Raw genomic sequence first — 20,609 nt, forward strand, 5'->3', positions numbered from 1 at the left:
AACTTCTCAGAATTGGAGAACATGCTTCGTGACCGCCTCGTCGGTGGCCTGAGGGACGAGATGTTGCAACGACGCCTCTACGCCAAAAAAGACCTCACGTTCCAGATTGCTCTGGAGGAAGCCCTGGCAACCGAAGCCGCCGAGAGGTCAACGCAAGAGGCACGACCGGCCCCGCCATCCCAACCGAGGGTCTACCACGAAGACCTCACCGACGAATCCGAATCTGACAGGGAGGAAGTACACCGAGTACAGCGGCGCACTCAAGCAGCACACACACCACAGCAGCCTCGACGAGAAGGAGGGAACTGTGCAAGCTGCGGGGAGAACCACGAGAGGAGGACCTGTCGTTTCCGCAACGCAGAGTGCAGGCAGTGCAGAAAATTGGGACACATCGCCCGGGTGTGTCGGGCTCGACTCACCCGTCGACAAGCATCAGATGACCGACCCAGGAGCCCCAGGTCACACGGCACCATGCACCAAGGCAACTCGACGGAGATCACGGACTACCAGGTATTCCAGTTGCCCCATCCCAGCACAGAGAAAATTTATATAGAGGTACAGATAGAGGGAGCCCCATGCCGCATGGAGCTGGACACGGGTTCAACTCTATCCATAATCTCGGCCCGAACATTAAGGGAACTGTGCCCTAATGGGGGTCCCAAACTAAGGCCGGCCCCATTCACCCTCCGGGACTTCCAGAAACGTAAGGTCCCTACTATGGGGGTGGGGACCTTCAGGGTGCAATATCGAGGGCGAAAGCAACAATTGGACTTGCTGGTAGTTAAGGGCCCCTACGTTAGCTTACTGGGACTGGCATGGTTTGGACCTCTGGGGCTAGCCATTACCGGGGTGAACCGCACTAGCTTACAAGTGGACGTGGACGCCATATGCAAAGAGTTTCCAGGGGTTTTCGATGGGGCATTGGGACGATATACAGGACCCCCCATTGCCCTACAGCTGGACCCCGCTGTACGACCCATCAGGCACAAGGCCCGCCGGGTCCCGTTCGCCCTGAAACCCCGCATAGACGAGGAATTGGACCGGCTCGTGGAGCAAGGAGTGCTGGAGCCGGTGCCCAACGCCCCCTGGGAAACTCCAATTGTCACACCCGTCAAGCCTAACGGTTCGGTCCGCATCTGTGCAGACTACAAATGCACCATAAACAAGGCTCTCACGGCCCATGCATACCCAGTGCCAGTGGTCAGCCATGTCCTCGCCACCCTGGCTGGGTCAAAAATCTTTGGCAAACTGGACTTGGCCCAAGCGTATCAACAGTTGCCTGTGGACGAAGCCACAGCAGAGGCTCAGACGATTGTGACGCACAGAGGGGCATTCAGAGTTAAGCGGCTGCAATTTGGCGTTAGCGTGGCACCAGGCATATTCCAGAATCTAATGGACTCTCTCCTTAAAGGGATTCCTGGCGTCACCCCCTTCTTCGATGATGTACTGATCGCCGGGCCCACACCAGAGGAATTTGAGGATCGCCTCCGCTCCGTCCTGCACCGTTTCCAGACGGCGGGCCTCAAGGTGAAGCGGGAAAAGTGTTTACTGGGAGTGCCGCAGGTGGACTTTCTGGGATTTAAGGTGGACGCAGAAGGGGTCCATCCAACCGGTGACAAGGTACGGGCCATTTGTGAGGCCCCAGCGCCCAAGAGCAAGCCCGAACTTCAGTCATTCTTGGGACTATTGAACTTTTACCATGCCTTCCTTCCCCATAAGGCAGCGGTAGCGGAGCCCCTACACAGACTCCTAGATAAAAGGGCCCCTTGGGTGTGGGGCCAGCGACAAAGGGCCGCATTCCAGGCAGTCAAAGACTTGCTCGTCTCGAACTCGGTCTTAGCACACTTCGACGAGAGGCTGCCAGTGGTGCTGGCATGCGACGCCTCTCCCTATGGCATCGGCGCTGTCCTGGGACACCAACTCCCGGATGGAAGAGAGGTGCCGGTGGCATACTTCTCCCAGACGCTTGCTGCAGCCGAACGAAACTACTCACAGATTGACAAGGAGGGTCTGGCAATCGTGAAGGGCGTAAAAAAATTCCATGATTTCTTGTACGGGCGGCCCTTTACCATAGTGACTGACCACAAGCCGTTGCTTGGCCTGTTTGCCCCTGAGAAGCAGACCCCCCAAGTGTTGTCTCCACGTGTCCTCAGGTGGTCAATTTTCCTTGCCGGCTACCAGTATGCACTAATCCACCGCCCTGGGAAGGCGATGGGCCACGCAGACGCCCTCAGCAGGCTACCACTACCAGAAACAGGCCCCGACCCAGCGCCTGCGCAAGAGGTTATGACCCTGGAGCTGCTTCCCGACCGACCCATTGGATTGGGATAGAGAGATAGAGGCCTGGGTCCAACACTGCCAGACCTGCCAAGAATCCCGCCCGGATCCCCCAAGGGCCCCAGTCCAGCCCTGGGAGTCCGCCCGACATCCATGGTCACGCTTGCACGTGGACTTCGCTGGCCCCTTCCAGGGAAAAACATTCTTCATAGTGGTGGATTCCTACACCAAATGGCTGGAGGTCGCACTGGTACCATCCACTTCTACGGCGGCAGCCATCCGGGTACTACGTAAGCTGTTTGCGACCCACGGGCTCCCTGACACCCTCGTCTCGGACAATGGAACCGCATTCACGTCAGAGGAGTTCCAGACCTTCACAGCGCAGAACGCCATCCGCCACATCCGCTCAGCACCATTCCACCCTGCCACCAATGGCCAAGCGGAGCGCATGGTGCGGACCACCAAGGACAGCCTCCGCCGCATGACACAAGGGGACTGGGAATACCGCCTTGCCGCATTTCTTCTAGCACAGCACAGCACCCCAAGCACAACGACGGGCCGGAGCCCAGCTGAATTACTAATGGGCCGGCGCCTTGCAACTAGACTGGACCGACTTCACCCCGACAGAGCTCAGGATGAGGTAGTGGTGGGGAAAGGCAGGAACCCCCGGACATTTGTGGCCCAGGACCCAGTGTATGCAAAGAATTTTGGGGCAGGCCCAGCATGGGTACCCGCAACAGTCACCAAGGTGACCAGTCCCGTGTCGTACGAGGTACTAACGGAAGGGGGGCAATGTTGGCGCCGCCACTGCGACCAGCTACGGCGACGATTCCCAGGAGGAACCCAGGAGGAGAGCGGGACAGAGGGGTCCCAAGGGGACAGCAGGGCAGTGAGGCCTGTAGAGCGAGAGGGGTGGGCAGGGGAAGCAGAAGCAGTAGGCACAGAGGGGCGCCCCGAGGCTGGAAGGACACCGGAACCAGAGCTACAACCTAGTGGTTCAGTGGCGCCAGACCAGACAGCCCTGGCACAGCCAGCAGCCTCGGAACACGAGCCAGAACCAGAACCCCTGACCAAGGGGTTATTATATATCTACAGTGGTACCTCTACTTACGAATTTAATGCGTTCCGAATGCACATTCATAAGTCGAAAAAAATTGTAAGTCGAATCCTATAGGAATGCATTGGGAGAAAAAATTCGTAAGTAGAAAAAAATCCTATCTAAACAGCATCCAAGATGACGGATGGAGCTCCATTCGTAAGTAGAAACATTCATAAGTAGAGTTATTTGTAAGTAGAGGTACCACTGTATATAAGATACCAATATTTGTAAAGATCTTCCTCAGATTGCTAATGCCCTGTGCAAAAGATTGATATTTATGAGCACTACTGCAACTTTGGTCCCTCCTTCTGTTTCTACAGCTCAATTACACTGGTTTTATATCTAAAACATCTTGCATTAAATGCCTAGCTTGGGTCACTAGATGTCTACTACAGTCACACCTCGGTTTAAGTACGCTTCGGTTTGAGTACTTTCAGTTTAAGTACTCCACGGACCCGCCTGGAACGGATTAATCCACTTTCCATTCCTTTCAATGGGAAAGTTTGCTTCAGGTTAAGTACCCTTCACGTTAAGTACAGACTTCTGGAACCAATTGTGTACTTAAACTGAGGTACCACTGTACATGTAATAAGTAGTAGATGATTGAGGTGATATTGAGGTTGGCTGCATGCAGAGGCGCGTGTGAAGTATATATGTAGCTCAGCACAGCAGCATTTATGGCATGCTTCATCTGTCGAAAAGGGGAAGTGTAACAATAAGATGGCTTCCTGGAAAAAAAAGACTTCAGGAAATGCAGATTTAGAAACTCGAGAATGTCTTGTGCAGTCGAAACCACTGGTTTACACATGGATGCACAGAAGGCGCTTTAACCCGACCTTTGACAGGTAAAACATTTTTGTTTCGTTCATCTCCACCTCTTTTTCCAAGTTTATACTATTGGGTTCCGCTTGGGACAAATTTACTTATTACCAGTGCTATTTTTCTAGAAAAAGAGGTGCCGAAACTCACTATGAACTTGTTCTCTTATAATGACAATGGCGCCCACCTGAGAGAGAGGCGCCAGAACTCACCTGGGGTCCAGTGAGTTCTGGCTGAAAAAAAGCCCTGCTTGCTTATTTATTTATTTATTTATTTATTTATTTATTTATTTATTGTTGTAGTTGTATCCTACCATTCCTTCAAGGAGCTCAAGCTTCCATACGTGGTTCTGCTCCTCTCCATTTTATCTTCACAACAACCCTGGGAGGGAGGGCTGAGTGGTTGTGACTGACCCAGCAAGCTTCGCGGCCGAATGGGGAGTTGGACTCTGATCTCCCTGGTCTTAGGCCAACACTCTAATCACCGAACCATACAGTACTGGTTTTTATCATTATAACAGTTTTATCTCTTTCTATAATTGTATCTTCCATTGCTGTAACCTGCCTTGGAGTTACTGGGGTAGATAAGGAAACATATGAATAAGTAGGCAGCCCTGTTTAGGGAGGCTTTTAATGTTTAATAGATTACTTTATTTCATTTTTCTGTTGGATGCTGCCCAGAGTGGCTGGGGAAACCCAGCCAGATGGGCGGGGTATAAATAAATAAATAAATAAATAAATAATAATAATAATAATAATAATAATAATAATAATAATAATAATAATTAAAACCAGGAGCGGCCCAAGCGTTGCAGAGAGAAAGGTGGCTGTACCAGGCAGCTGATTTAGGGTGTCTTGAAAAGGTAGCAGGTTGTTAGGTATTTGTTGTCATTTTGCAGCCAGGAAAATACATATGTGGGCTGGGGAGTCGCTTGTAGGGTTTTCTGTCTCAGGTGCCAAAATGACTTGGTCAGTCTTGGGCATCACACAGCTTCCCTTGGGGTGGGGGTGGGGAGGCGAGTAGCAGGATGTGCTTCGGGCAGCAAAATGCCTTGAACAAATTCTTAACACTATTCTTGGCAGATTCCTTTTCTTTCAGCCTAACCCACCTGATAAAATAAGCGACATAAGAATGATAGTGAACTTTGCACATGGAAAAGCATACCCATGGGGTGGTGGTGGTGGGGCGAACAGAACAATATTGGACAGGGATATCATAAAGTCTCTCTGTGTATCTATATATCTAATCTCTTACTCCTCCACTGCCTGCAAAAAGGGCATTCAGACATTCAGGAAAAGTATATTATTATATTATGTGTCAGGAAAAGTATATTATTTTGTATAAATTTTGGGGGGGCTCATGGGGAGGATGAATAATGAATACAAAGATAAAATTATTAGTATCGGTATTCCTGGGTACCAGTCTGGGTTTGCCGACCAGCTTCTCCACTTCATTGGGGTAGGTTTTGTACGGTAGTTTAAGAAATCCCTGGTATAAATCATTAAGGTGGAAGTCTCTGTTGGATGGGTCAGGCACACAGATGTCATCGTACTGTACAATTTGTTGGCTGTAAACAATAGATTTTATAGTGGATGGGTGGAAGATGCACCAGGTGGAGCGGTTGGCAGGTTTCTCCTTTAAAGTGATCCTTAGACAGGGGTCCCCAAACTAAGGCCCGGGGGCCGAATGCGGCCCAATCGCCTTCTAAATCTGGCCCGCGGTCGGTCCCGGAATCAGCATATTTTTACATGAGTAGGATGTGTCCTTTTATTTAAAATGCATCTCTAGGTTATTTGTGGGGCCTGCCTGGTGTTTTTACATGAGTAGAATGTGTCTTTTTATTTAAAATGCATCTCTGGGTTATTTGTGGGGCATAGGAATTCATTCATATTTTTTTCCAAAATATAGTCCGGCCCCCCCACAAGGTCTGAGGGACAGTGGACCGGCCCACTGCTGAAAAAGTTTGCTGACCCCTGTCCTTAGATGTCCTTTGTGTAGTTGCTCAGTAGTGTCTATATGGTAGACATTTCTACACACCAGCCCAATCTCCAAGCGGTGAGAGATGTTCCCGGTGTTCCAATGCTTGCCTATATATATATTTTTTTGGGGGGGGGAGGGTTGGAATGAAGGGCAGCAGAAACTACAAAGGGGGGGGGCAGAATCTTCCACTGCAGACACAGCTCACAAGCTGCCCATGCAATGAGCAATTAGGAGCGCACTTAGAATGTGCTCCCAATGCTTTCTTTTGAAGTTCTTTAGATGTTATGGTGATGCCAAGTCACCACGGTGTGTGTGTGTGTGTGTAGGGGAGTTGGTGAAGTTCAGGATTCAGCCCAGTCAGATCCTGTTCTCCTCCCCTTATCTGTTTATCTATCTATTTCAGATCACATTCCATGCCTAATAATAACAATAATTTATTTTTTATACCCCGCCCATCTGGCTGGGTTTCCCAGGCACTGGCTCATGAAAACCTATGGCATAATAAATGCTATTAATAATCTTCCTCAAGTCTCTGTTGCTTTTTGCTGTAACAGAGTAACACAGCTATCCCCCTGGAAATATGATCTTATGAGATTTTCATAAGAGAAAAGTTTCCCCCCGCCACTATAGCTTACAATACAGCAGCTAATGGATGCTGAACTTTGATGTTTTGTTAGGTGGTACCATGACAGTCTTACTCGCCATGCAGCGGAGGCGCTTCTTCTTTCCAATGGTAGTGATGGAAGCTACCTCCTAAGGAAGAGCGATGGCAAGGCTGATCTTTACTCTCTCTCAGTAAGGTACAGTATCTTCACTATCCCTCACGTCATCCCATACTGTTGAGATCAACAGTTGTGACCTTCCTCTCCTCCTCCTCTTCTTCCTCCTCCTGCTGCTGCTGCTGCTGCTGCTGTTTTTCCTGTAATTTTGTTGGAAGCTGCCAAGAGTGGCTGGGGCAACCCAGTCAGATGGAAAGGATATAAGAAATTTATTTGTTGTTGTTGTTAATATGATGATGATGTCCCATCTCTATTGTATATTTGGTGTCTGGGTTTACCGTAATGGCATGTGACTATTCAATATACAGTGGTACCTCTACTTACGAATTTAATGCGTTCCAAACACACATTCGTAAGTAGAAAAAAATTGCAAGTCGAATCCCATAGGCATGCATTGGGAGAAAAAATTCGTAAGTAGAAAAAATCCTATCTAAACCGCATCCAAGATGGCGGACAGAGCTCCATTCGTAAGTAGAAACATTCGTAAGTAGAAACATTCGTAAGTAGAGGTACCACTGTACTTCCAAATGAGATCTGCCTGATACCATCATTGAATGCTCAGTGTTGCGCTGGGTAGCTTTGAGAGCCTGGTGTGATATTGATATCATCCATCTACCTACCTGCCTGCCTGCCCATATATACCTATCGCTTCTGTATCTACCCCCATCTAGCCCCCATCTACTTTCCACTGTGGTTGCTCTGTATGCCATGGGAACAGCAATAAAGGGACAACAGAAAATGAAACTGGACTTGCTGAGAATGGGCAACTAACAAACTCTTGTGATTGGTGGGATGCAATGGGCAGATGGAGGGAGGCTGTAAAGACAGAGTAGGAACAAGCTGCTCATGCATACAAAGGGTTGTCTTCTCTGATAGCTCACCTGGTGTCTTGACATCTCCATAAAATTTACCATCCTTCCTGAGCTAAGAAGAATGCACATTTCATGTTTCAACAGTCTTATTTTTGTTTCAGAGCAAGGGATTCTGTGAAACATTTTCATGTGGAGTACACTGGGTCTTCATACAAGTTTGGTTTTAACGAGTTTCTAAGCTTGAGAGACCTGATCATGCACTTTGCAAATCAGCCTTTAATTGGCAGCGAGACAGGTAACTTACATTTGCTTATCTATCCATCTAGCTGTTAAAATATTTTAGATATTTGTTTACCTGGGTTGTGTCTGACCTAAGTTAAGAGAAGATCTATGGAAATGAATGGATTTCAGTTAGTCATGTCCATTAATTTCAAGAGTTCAATTCTGAGTAGGAGCTCAGTACCTTTTTATACACTTGGATGTTCCTTTGTTTTATTAGTTCTGTTCTTCTTCCCTCTTTTAGGATATGACAGAATCCACCGATTGTGCTTCCTTATGTTGTATATCAGGGTATAGCCAACAGGTATTTTGGACTGCAATGTCCACCATCCCTTTCCATCTCTGCTCTAGCTGAGGCTGATGGGAGTTGCAGCCCAAAATCACATGGGCTATCTCTGTTTTACATTATATTAGACTGCATTTGGTGTTCAGGCATTGCACTAGTGATATTATTTTGCACAGTAGAGTAAGAAATAATCGATTAGGCATTGAAGCTGGGGTGGCTAAGGTCCACCCTGGGGGCCAGGTCAAGCATTCATTTTTTCTGACACCCCAAGATCCTACTAATTCGGTGGTGGCATCAAAAATGAAATGAAATGAGATGAAAAAATAAAATAGTAGACACTGCACTGCAGTGGGTGGGGGAGTTTTCTGAAGGCTTCAACCCTATGCACATTTGCCTGGGAACAAATCTCATTGACATCAATGGGGTTTATTTCCATTCCTATCAATGGGGTTTTCTTATGGGGTTCACTTCACAATGTATAGGATTGTCTGCTAAGTGCTGGATCTCTTGAGCTTTTTTTTTATCCACCAGGTGTTTTTTAGTTCTCTGGTTCTTCTTTGAACCTCAGCTTTAGCGTCGGCATAGGTTTTTTTCTTAGTGGCAAGACAGGTGAACTAATATCAGTGTACTGAAAGAAGCAAAGATCACCAGTGTTAAAGCAATGATTCTTCAATATCAACATCAACTTCGTTGGACTGGTCATGTTGTGCAGATGCCTGATGATCATCTTCCAAAGCAACTACCGTGTTTCTCATATTATAAGACATGTCTTATATTTATTTTTTCCTCAAAAACACACACTATGGCTTATTTTCAAGGGATGTCTTATTTTTTTCCTCCTCCTCCTGCCGTGGCCAGCATTGCTGCTGCGCCTATCACTATGTCTTATTTTCGGGGTATGGCTTATATTCCTTGAATGCTTAAAAATCCTGCTATGGCTTATTTTATGGGTATGTCTTAAAATATGAGAAACAGGGTACTCTATTCCAAACTTAAAAATGGAAAGCGTAATGCTGGTGGTCAACAAAAGAGGTTTAAAGACTGTCTCAAGGCAAATCTAAAAAAAATGTAGTATAAACACTGACAGCTGGGAAACATTGGCCTGCGAGCGCTCCAGTTGGAGATCAGCTTTTACCAAAGGTGTCATGGGCTTTGAAGACACTCAATCTCAGGACACAAGGGAGAAACGTGCTAAGAGCACTTGGGAAATCCACACCGTGATCAACCCCCGCCCGGAAACCAATGTCCCCACTGTGGAAGGATGTGTGGATCCAGAATTGGCCTCCACAGTTAAAACTGTGTTTATGAAAGACAATCTTACTTGGATACGAGTGATCACCAAAGAAGAAGAAAGAAGTATAGGATTGTGCTGCCAGTATATTCCTGATGCAACAGTTGGTCTGATTTTATTTATTTTTTTGATGTTTTTTTTTACAAGCATTGTTGTATGTATTGCATTTTGGATCAATAATTTATCCTCCTTACTTAATATTCACATTTCAATAGATCTTATCAGATTAGTGATGAAAGGGGTAATAGAGAAGCAAGAGTAGCCCGTGGGTTTGGTGTTGGTGCTGTTTTAAAGAGCTACTGCTTTCCAGGCCAGAAAGGGTTTAATCTCTTTGAAGTGTCATATCTATTTCCTGACATGAGTGTTAAACCCCCATTGACTTGGCCCCGACTGACTCAGTGCCCTGAAACTTGAGCTGTGTTGTTAAACAGCTCCTAAATAGGTTTGTTATTTAACACAAGAGGTGACCGAGGTCCTCTTCCCCCCCCCTCCAATGTTTGGTATTGGTCCAGATGGAAAATAAAGGCTCCAATTATCAACTGATTAGCTGGCAAATAAGATTTATGGGGACTGAAATTCAAGAGCACTAAAATATCTGGCTAACCTGAAAGAAGCAGTGCTGGTCATGGACTATGAGCAGTCCTGGGCTCTAATTCATACTTTGACAGAATCCTGCCCCTGTGGCCTTTGTTCAGGGGTATCCTTTTCTGAATCAGCTCCCTACATGCCCGCATTACTTTTGTTCAGATTTTGGGGTTCAAGGAAAGATCTATCTAAGTATTCCTTTGCTTGGTGAGAGGTTGGTGGATGTGGGACATATACAAACCAATGACCTGCTTTAGCATGCCCTAACTCTACTCCAGTCCTCTACTCAGCCCTGTCTTTTCCTGACTTTGCATGGTCTGGACCACCATAAGTCCTATGTGTAAGGAGTGATTTCACCTTCCTGTCATTTATCCTTTTCTTTGCTGGAGAGGAAGAACAATCAACAATACAACTATGAGTCCCTTTCTCAAAGCTTCCCAAGTTTATTGCTTCCAGAAATAAAACCAAAGAGACTCAGGACATGGCCAGAAATCAGTGCAACATTATCTTTGCTGTTTGTAGCTGTGAGTCTGGACAGTATCTGGGTGAGAGACCAGCTGGGAATCTTGTAGATACTGCCTTGAGCTCCGTGGATGAAAGATGGGATATCAATGGTCAAATAAAAGACTTGCATAGTATCCATCAAAGTCATCCTATTCACAGGAGTTCTGCTTGCACAGTGGAACTTCTCTCTCCCTGCTTCCCCCACCCAACCCCAAATCATGTTCTGGGATTTCCCCCAAGTCTCAAACAGATTTGGGGGTTATGCTGGGAAAGGAGAGGGAGGGTAAATTCAATTGCACAAGTCTTTGTGCAGTTGGGACTACTTCGGATACAACCCGTTGTGGGTGGATGATAGAACACCAGCCCCTATTATACTTGCCTGGACATAAAAGGCCCTTCTCCAGTTTTCCCTACCTAAAGAGGTGAAGTGGATGACTATTAGCAGAGGGCCTTTTTGCTGATTGTGCCCAGATTATAGAATGCCCTCCCCAATGAAACTTGTCTTGTGCTTGCATTAAGATGCTTTTAGCATCAGGTGAAGATGCATTTAATCTCCCAGGCCTTTTAGAACTATGTTATTTTATCTTGGAGCTGTTGATTTCAGCTTGATTTTAAAAGCTGGATTACACAATGCTTAAAAGAAATGTTTTAGAGCATATTTCAGTGCTTTAATTGTATATTGTTTGAACCCTGTGAGAACCACTTGTACCGTGTTGATTTGGTGGCCAACAAATGTTTAAAATATATAACACCCCCCAATCATTATTATTTTAAAAGTTGTAAAGTTTATAATTGGTTTATTTTATGACTGAATAAAACTTTATTGCTGAAACCCATAGGTCACCACAATATAAATAGAACGAACAATCATTTCAGTATACAGTATTCAGCAAACAAATATATATACACAAAAAGAAACAGAAAAATGATACTTCCCTGCCCAATGTAAATCCTTCATCCCACCTTCACTGTAAGCTGTTAAAAATACAACAGAATGAATGCCTATCCCACTTATACACCCTAATTCTTTTCTGATTAACCTTGCACACGATTGTTCTTCCATCCTTTCCCCACCACCAACTCCCCAGCCATCTGCTAGATCCATTAACAGTTAAGGAGTTAATGCTACCTGAGATCAGTGAATCTGATCTCCAGTGTTGAATGACAGACTTGCCTAGTGGCTTACCAGCTCCCCTAATCAGATTCTGCGAGCTCTGTGAAGCTCCTTTCATGTGCCTAAAATGGACAGTGCCACCAGCTGGAAAACAGGCGTTGAACTTCACAGCACCACTTCCACCTTGCTTGCGTCTGTGAAACAATACTCAGGAACAGAAGGTTGACACTTGAGCTAAATAATTCCCAAGTTCATAACGCAAGCAATCCAAATTCCACAAAGCCTGGGAGATTTAAAAAACGGCTCAATAGATTACAAATCTCAAACCTTCCTTTGCCCAATTAAAATTCTGTGAAGCTCTTGTTGCCTCGTGGAAGGTGAAGCAGGTCACACTCAGGGTAATGTGGCTGCTGCCTGTCATAACAGCCACAAAGAGGAGAAATTGCCTTAGGGGTGTAGGAAGGGGGGTGCGGTTCACCCCAGGCATCACCCTGAGGGGGGGGAACAAAATGGCAGGCATGCATCTCGGGTGCCCGTAGGCTCCACGCTGTCCGCCTGCTGCCTTCCCCCCAGCTGTAGGGTGGCTGAGGCCCGGCGGCACTGTCTGTGCATTCATACTGGGCACCCTGCGTGTCGCCTGTGCATCAGTATTGGGTGTTGCGCGCACTGCCGAACGGTTCGCCCCCCCCCCGGCACATCGCACCAGGTGCCCGAGAAACTTCCTCCGCCACTGAACTGCCTGACCGAAGATTGCACCACATTGGCAGATCAGTGGCTGGTTCAGCCGAAGGTCTGCTTGAGGGGGGCAATGTTTTTAAAGGTACCAAAAAAGTGGTACGTAATCTCAGGGTGTGGCGCTCCAAGATGTGCTGGGACACATAGACCTCATCTGCCCATGAGCTAAGGTCTTTGGTTGTGCCACAGCTTGCTGAGGCCCATCTTACGACAACCTGGAGCTGGTCCTTTTCCATTGTGATACCCAGCTTATGAAACCACCTCTTTCTTTCCGAGGCACACATCAAAGTTCTGGAAGGCTTTGCAGAGGCCTCGCACTCCCTTCCCAGAGCCCAATGAGGTAGGGTTAGTCACACAGGGCTGCTTCAATTCAAACTACAAGAAAGAAGATTCCACCTAAACATTAGGAAGAACTTCCTGACAGTAAGAGCTGTTCGACAGTGGAATTTGCTGCCAGGGAGTGTGGTGGAGTCTCCTTCTTTGGAGGTCTTTAAGCAGAGGTTTGACAGACATATGTCAAGAATGCTTTGAAGGTGTTTCCTGCTTGGCAGGGGGTTGGACTGGATGGCCCTTGTGGTCTCTTCCAACTCTATGATTCTATGGTTCCGGGGGTCTTCATGACTTTGCTCAATTCTGCCTTTGCACACAACCCCCCCCCCCTGATCCCCACGTAAGTTGTGTGCCTACTGTACTCTAATAAATATCCTGTGTCAAGGGTAAGGGTCTAGACTATATGATCCATTTAGGTCTCTCAATTGGTTTGATTCTGTGGCTTTTTTAAACTATTGCTTGATCTTCTGCCAGCTCATCTGCCATTTGGGTTTTTTGAGTGCTTCCTGCAGGGTAGTGGCTGCATTTCCCTTTTCTGTACAGGTGACTTAGCTTTCACTTTCTTTTAGGCACCCTGATTATATTGAAGAACCCATATCCGAAGATGGTGGAAGAGCCTTCCATTTACGAATCTGTGCGGGTTCACACGGCAATGCAGACCGGAAAGACGGAAATTGACCTTGTCCCCAACGCGCCGTCAGTGAGTCACTGCTTTTAAGTGTTACTCCCTGTTCAGTAGCAGCAGCTTGGGGGAGATTTATAGTTTTCCTCCAGGTCTGCAATCTGGGTCCTGATTGTATCTAGTCACCTCTCCTCCCAATTTGCAAAAAGCATCTTTGTCATTGCATCTAGATTGGCCCTTAGGGTGTGTGGAGTGAGTCAGGGGTTCCTGGTTCGAATCTTATCTCAGTCATTAGTTCATTAAGTGATCCCAGACTCAGGCTGCTGATAGGTTCATTCTAGGATCCTTGAGGTATTATAAATAATGCATAGTAGGGTTGCCTCTTTTTCCAAGACACACCCTCCTTTTCATGGGTAGAGTTGTCATAGCGATCCAAAGTTAAAAGTAGAAGTTGGCAAATGTGTCCTCTTTTTTTGCTCTTGAAAATATGGCAACCCTACTAAAAGCACAGTATTTTCTTTCTTTCTTTGAGCTTGGCTATGTGTGGTGTCGTTGTTAGAGTGTTGGACTAGGACTCGTGGGACCAGTGTTCAAATCCCCACTCAGCCATGAATCTCATGGGGTGACCTTCAGTCAGAGTCTTATCAGTGTAACCTACCTCACAGGGTTGTTGTGAAGGGAAAAAATGGAGAAGGACCATGTATGCTGCCTTAAGCTTCATAGAGGAAACCAATGAAAGTGAATAATAATAATAATTAATAATAGTCTTTGTAGAGAACAAGGGCTGTCATTTCCTGGAAGGGTTTGTTTGTTTGCTTTTTAAAAAACCCACTTCTGCTTTCTTGCCTGTGTCATTAATGGTCTTTGACCATCTGAGACACATCATGCTGTTAGCCATCAAGGCCTAGTTCAGCATTTTAGTGCCACATTACTGCACATATTCAATAAACACATTGTTGGAAGTCAAACAATGCTGAATTGCCGTAGGATTTATTTTAAATTTGACCCTCTGTGCCCTTTGACAGCATATACCTCAAAGAACATGACAAGTGGCTGGTTTAATCTGTGATACAAGAGGGTGTCATTTCATCAGAACCAACAGAATTAAGACAAGTCACAACAGTTCCTAGAGTGTCCACCAAGAGGAACTCACCTGGAGGGACACCTGACTAAGTTCAGCTTCCTGTTCCTCCAGACATGCAGATGAGATGGGTTAGCTGGCAGAGAAAAGCCCCTAGCCAGCAGCCATTCTCTCTCTTAGCCATCTCTTCTTCAATGGTAACACATCTCAAGAGAATCTACAGTTAGGATGGTTCTCCCTCTCGGCTTGCTGCCAAGAGAGAGACCAGATGGAGCCTCACTTTACTAAGTAGACTCCAGATGTACATATTTGTAACTTTTCTACGTAAGCCTGCCTTTCTGAGATTATGCTGTTAACTCAGGATGAACCTGTAAGTAAAGAACACTGTGTTGTGTATTTCTTTTAAGAGGGACAAAGGGGATTTGTCAGGAAGTATAATATTGTTGTATAGGTTCTAATGAACCTAACACTCACTTTTGCTGTGCACAAAAGGGGAATGTCACTCTGCTGATATTGGAAGCCTGATAACACAAGCTTGGATAGGATCTAATAATATATCCTAATCCACATCCCTAACATTCCCACAAGGTGTAGACAGGGGCCCATACGTTTGGCAGAGAACACAGTGGCCCAGTTTTAAGGATAAAATGAACAGACAGCTATGAGGTCATAAAAGCTACTGCTGTGTTTCGTTTCACCAGCTTGTGTAATGACGATGATCAAAACGAATGTGTAGCCTACTTGTTCCTGCCTTCATCCCCCCCCCACACGTTTGGGTTAACCTTCACCTCTTTTTATTGCAGTTAGGCACAAAAGAAGGATATTTGACGAAACAAGGCAGAATAGTTAAGGTAAGAAGTGTGCCTCTCCTTGCATTCCAATGCAAATGTAATAAATAATAGTAATAATCCATGCTATTTTTCTTGAAAAAGAGGTGCCGGAATTCACTAGGAACACCTCTCTTGTTCTCATAAAATGGCAATGGAGCCCACTTGAGAGGTGCCAGAACTGACTTCCAGTGAGTTCTGGCTGAAAAAAGCCCTAGTAATAATAATAAAATAATATATATTTGATCTGCACAGCAACAAATATAGGGTTGTCAGTACTGTATAAATGTTCTGAAGCAGAAGAGAAGAAAGGGAGCTCATTTTCAATGCCTGTGTTGCCATTAGATATATATAATATATCCAGTGGCACCTTAGAGGCCAACTAAGTTTGTTCTTGATATGAGTTTTCGTGTGCATGCACACTTCTTCAGATACCATGTGCAGATTTACTGAGAGGGCCATGAGACTGAGGGCCGCCAGCTGAAGGACAATAGCCCCTCCTGTGTGAACATCTAATTAAGATCTCATCTGTTTCATTTTAATTGTGTTGTGCTGAATTCCGAGACAGCACATTTTATTGTTATATATAGCATTTTTCTTTTTTCTTTCCTTTTTTTACCAGGTTATGTAATATGAATCCTTTGTTGCAATGGCCTGTAGGCCACGCAAATAAAGTTTTACTTTAGATACCATGTGTTGCCATTTTCATTCTTATATTTTTTCAAATGTCTAAGTTCCTCTAATATCAACTTTATTCTTTCAGAATTGGAAAACCAGGTGGTTTACACTGCACAGGAATGAGCTGAAATATTACAAAGACCAGACGGTGAGTTGGCAAGTTGAACTTGGGCGACCATGTTTCAATCCCTTGAGTTTGCTGCATATGGACATGAGTGTTGAGATCCTTCCAAACCATGTGGGCCAAAGGAAGGCAATTTCTCTAAGCAAACGCCCTCCTGCTAATGGCTCCCAGTGGTTCCCACACGCTCCACATTACCCTGTGGAAGTCTTAATCATTTCTACCGGTGGCTTGTCAGTTCAGTCAACATGGGGAGTGGGTGGATGACGCAAGCACCGCTTCTTTATTATATAGGTGGGTGCCAGTACATATGTGGGTAATAGTGCTTGTGCAGACAGGGCCTCACTTATTCCTCAGCATCTTTATCTGGGGAGTTGGGGGTTCTGCTCATTACAGGGGGAGGGGAAAGAATGATTGTTTCAAAGATAACTTACTTTTAAGTCCACAGAGCCAATCAGAGCGCTTGACCTAACAGAATGCTCAGCTGTGCAGTTCGACTATTCACAGGACAAAGTCAATTGTTTTTGGTAAGTTGAGACCTAGATAAAAATTACCGTTTGTAAAATTACTTCAAATGGCTCTGAATACTCGTGAACTATCATGAATGAAGACAATAAAATTATTAGTCTGTCTTCTCAGCAGCCCAGTGAATGCCCACTCTTCCAATTTACAAGCCTCACCTCTGAACTTCACAGAGTGATTTTCCTGCTGTCCTTGATGTCTCGTCTCAACAGCTTTACACTACAGCTGCCCTTTCCTTGACTTTATTCTTTCCTTCTTGCTTTCTGTCTTACTGTGGCTTAGCATGGGGGAATGGGCATCCCTCAGTGGCAGAGCATCTGTTTTGCTAGCAGAGGGTATCTCCAGGTAGACGCTTGCTTGAAGCCCTGGAGAGCTGCCACTGTCAGTGCAGATAATGCTGAGCAAGATGGACCAGTGGTTCAACTGGGTATAAGGCAACTTCCTTTGTGTCTATGAATGAGCTTATTCTTAACCAAGGCAGCCTTTGAGGTCCACATTTGTTGTTTTCTGCATGCAGAACCTTGGCTATTCAAGAATGCCCCAAAGCACATACCCTTACAAAATTCTGTTGATTAATATGCTAATAATACTTGTACTTTAAAATGTTCTTATTTTTTTTAACCACTCATACCCTCCTCCAGCATTTTACACATGAGAAATCTCCAGTTCTCCTTCAAGGCTGTGTGTACACCCTCTGTTTACTCTGCATCCAGTGTGTTCCCATTGTGGGTCTGGGATAGCAGTATATTGAATCTACATTATCCAGAATCTATATCCTGTATCTATCCTGTAATTTCTTAGCAAATATACTGTATTTTTACATGTTTTTCCACAAACCAGCTTTGATCCAAACTGAGAAAAGAGAATGACCTAGCAGCATTTTAAACTGGTTGTGTGTATGTAGCCAGCCAGCATTGCTGCCGAAGACCCTAAGTTAATTCTGTATGCTGATGAAGTGACAGAGGGGAAATGTCTTTTTCAGCTGCTTTTATTTTGCCACTGGCTCTGTGTTTTACGGTAGCATTTTGACCCTTCTTTTCAGTTTTTTCAGTTTTTTTAATGTTAGCTGCTTTGAATTCTTACTTGGAGTAAAAGTGGATTCGGTTTTTGTTTGTTTATAAAACAAACCAAAACTAAAACCTCCCTTTAGCTTCAATTCTTATTTGGTAAAATGTGGTATGGGTGTTGGCTGCAGCTAGTATTGCTTATGCTTGTGATACAAAGTATTTTTACAATTTTTCTTTTTTACAGTTTAGTATTCCCACTGAGAACATATTACCTTTATGCAAAGACTGGAGTAGAAGCAGACGAATGGATTAAAATACTGCAATGGAAACTGGTAAGGAAGTGCCTATCCCTCAAGATCAGATGAGTGTTTGAACTTTTGCTTGGTGCATTTAAGATAAAAGGAAACATTTCATGTTAAAAATGTGTAATGCCGAACCCTTTATTTCCTCACTGGCCTTACTATGCATGTAAAAAGAGAAAGTGGTATCCCTAGCCTTTAAACAAGTATATAAACTAAGAAGGTCTGTAGCTCAGAGATATAGAGCACATACTTTTACCTAAACAATATCATTTTGTACCCAGCCTCTCCACACAGAGGAGTGAGTCTGCGATCCTGGAGAGCCACTGTCAGAGAGCATAAAGTTTAGACAACACTGAGTTAGCTAGATGGGCCAATGTTCTGATTCAGGGTAAGGCAACTTCCTATTTTCTTATCCGAAAGCCAGTGCAGAAGTCATGATGCTTCTGTGCAGCAGAGACCCAGTTTTCCATTCTATTTGCTGTTATTTTGCACTGCATCAGAGAGGATTTCCATAGTCACCCCCCCCCCCCGAGCTTCATTGGTGAAGGGGGACAAAACCACAAGAGAGGAAATAACTCTGAATCCCTGCTCCACAGGCTGAATTGTAGCCACGGTTTCTTTGTTAGTGTGCACTAGGGTGTGGGCATCTAGTCCCGCTGCACTGAGGTGATGGGGCATAGCTATACTGTACTGAGGAAGGAGGGCAACAGAAGTGAGGGGGCTTCCTTGGACAAGGCATGGAGGACATAGCTGTTCAGCCCTGGAGGCGATGGGTGGCGGCAGCAGTGGACCAGAGGAAAGGATTACAAGCCTAGTATTTGCACATGTTTAGGCTCAGTTATTTCTTGTGCAGCACATAACGGAAACAGTAGCCTGTTTTGCATGTCACTCTAAGCCAAAACTTGACAGCTCAGCCCAGAAGCAGAATGCCCAGAGAGGCCATGGACCTTCCTTCCGGGAACCCACATACTTGCAATAAGCTATGGTTTGGTTTAGTGTGATAAACAAACCAGGCCAACTATCTGCACCGCAGCCACCAGTTAACTTCTGATACCTGCCAGTGCAGGCCTACCAAGCTGGATGATTAGGGGACAATCAAAAAGAACATCACCTTAATGGAGATTAATATAAAGAAAAAAATATCCCATTTGATAAGCTCATCTGTGTTATATAAATACCAGGTTTTTCTTTTTGTAGTCGCAGATAAGGAGACAAGCACGCCAGCGTGACTCAGGCACATTCAGGCCGTAGCTATTTCTTCAGCAAGATCTGCCACAAAGGCCCAGGTTGGTTCAAATTAATGCTCCATCAAAACTGTCATTGCGAACATAAGATCTTCTGCACTGGTTAAAAGCAAAAACCCATCAAGCCCATCCAGATGCCCAAAGAAAACCTACAAAGGTGGCATGTTGGAGATGCCAATCTTTGTTCCCAGCATTTGATAACTAGAAGAATGCGACCTTTAAAGATGGATATTCAGCTTTTAGCTATTGTGGCTAATGGCTACTGAAGGCCTATGCTCCATGAATTTGTCTAACCCTCTTTAAAAGCCATCATACGTATTCACTAACAGCTGATCCTCATACGCTGATGTCTAAGGTTCTACTTCCTATGGTGTGATTTCCACACACCTGCTGCACCAAATGAATGAACTTTCAGCTTAAATGTCTTGGATCTTCTCACAGCATGGGTCATTGTGTTACCTCTGAAGATGTTCATCCTTACACATCTGGCATGGACTGTTTTCTCAGCCATTTACACCATGTACTATAGCATAAGTGGACTTCTGGTCCCACACAGACTTCTGCAATTTGTTAGTGACCCATGACCGTGTCTGAGAATGTTTGCTCCCATGTGCATTGCACCACAGATGGAAAGATTCATCTCCATCGACATTGGCTAATTCAAATGGAACTTGTGTGTCGGAATGTGCACCCAGCAATAAAATCTGCATACATTTAACACGTATGCAGTGTTTGGTCTAGCAGGGAAAACCACATTAGGAAGTTATTTCTCTCACTTGCTGGATCATGGCAAATGCATCGGACAAGACACCCATCTAGTCCAGCTTTTTATCTTCCATGGTGGCCAGCCAAATCTTATGGAAACACACCAGCAGCAGCGTGAGGGGGGGGGATGTGTTCAGCATACAATGCCAATAATTCTAAGCCTCTCCCACATGCTCTTTAGAAACCAAGCTCAATACATAAAGTCACAACACTTGGTTTGGAGAAAATTACCATGGAGGCATGCAAAAGCAGACTGCCAATATATTTTAGTGAAATGTCCTTTTTATATGTGTGTGTTAATGAGCATAAGTACCAACAGCATTCAAAGTGCTCTTCTAATTACTGTAAGGTAAGATAACTTGGGACCAGCCTACTGTACTAGTTGTTACTGTTTTTTAACCCTGTAACGCAACCATTTTTATTCTCTGTGTGTTCTATTATTTAATATTATTCTGTGTTAGCAGCAGGAACATTTCAAAATATACTGTGAGTGCTGGGAATCAGGGTAGGTGTAGAGAACAGGACCACACGAATGAAGGCTTTTCAAGGC

General features: G+C 45.2%; 1 protein-coding gene across 1 annotated transcript in view; it reads left to right on the top strand.

Moving 5' to 3' along the window:
• Positions 1-20,248, top strand: part of DAPP1 (dual adaptor of phosphotyrosine and 3-phosphoinositides 1) — a 31,216-nt gene extending 10,968 nt beyond the window's left edge. Inside the window, exons 2-9 of the mRNA XM_035112008.2 lie at positions 6,853-6,975; positions 7,928-8,061; positions 13,460-13,590; positions 15,397-15,444; positions 16,184-16,246; positions 16,661-16,746; positions 17,993-18,080; positions 19,248-20,248. Of these exons, the coding sequence (XP_034967899.1) occupies positions 6,853-6,975; positions 7,928-8,061; positions 13,460-13,590; positions 15,397-15,444; positions 16,184-16,246; positions 16,661-16,746; positions 17,993-18,080; positions 19,248-19,301 (727 nt within the window). The 3' untranslated portion in view covers positions 19,302-20,248. The remainder of the gene's footprint in view (positions 1-6,852; positions 6,976-7,927; positions 8,062-13,459; positions 13,591-15,396; positions 15,445-16,183; positions 16,247-16,660; positions 16,747-17,992; positions 18,081-19,247) is intronic.
• Positions 20,249-20,609: the final 361 nt, after the last annotated feature.

The sequence above is a fragment of the Zootoca vivipara genome, chromosome 9 (genome assembly GCF_963506605.1).
Source record: "Zootoca vivipara chromosome 9, rZooViv1.1, whole genome shotgun sequence".
Taxonomy (NCBI): domain Eukaryota; kingdom Metazoa; phylum Chordata; class Lepidosauria; order Squamata; family Lacertidae; genus Zootoca; species Zootoca vivipara.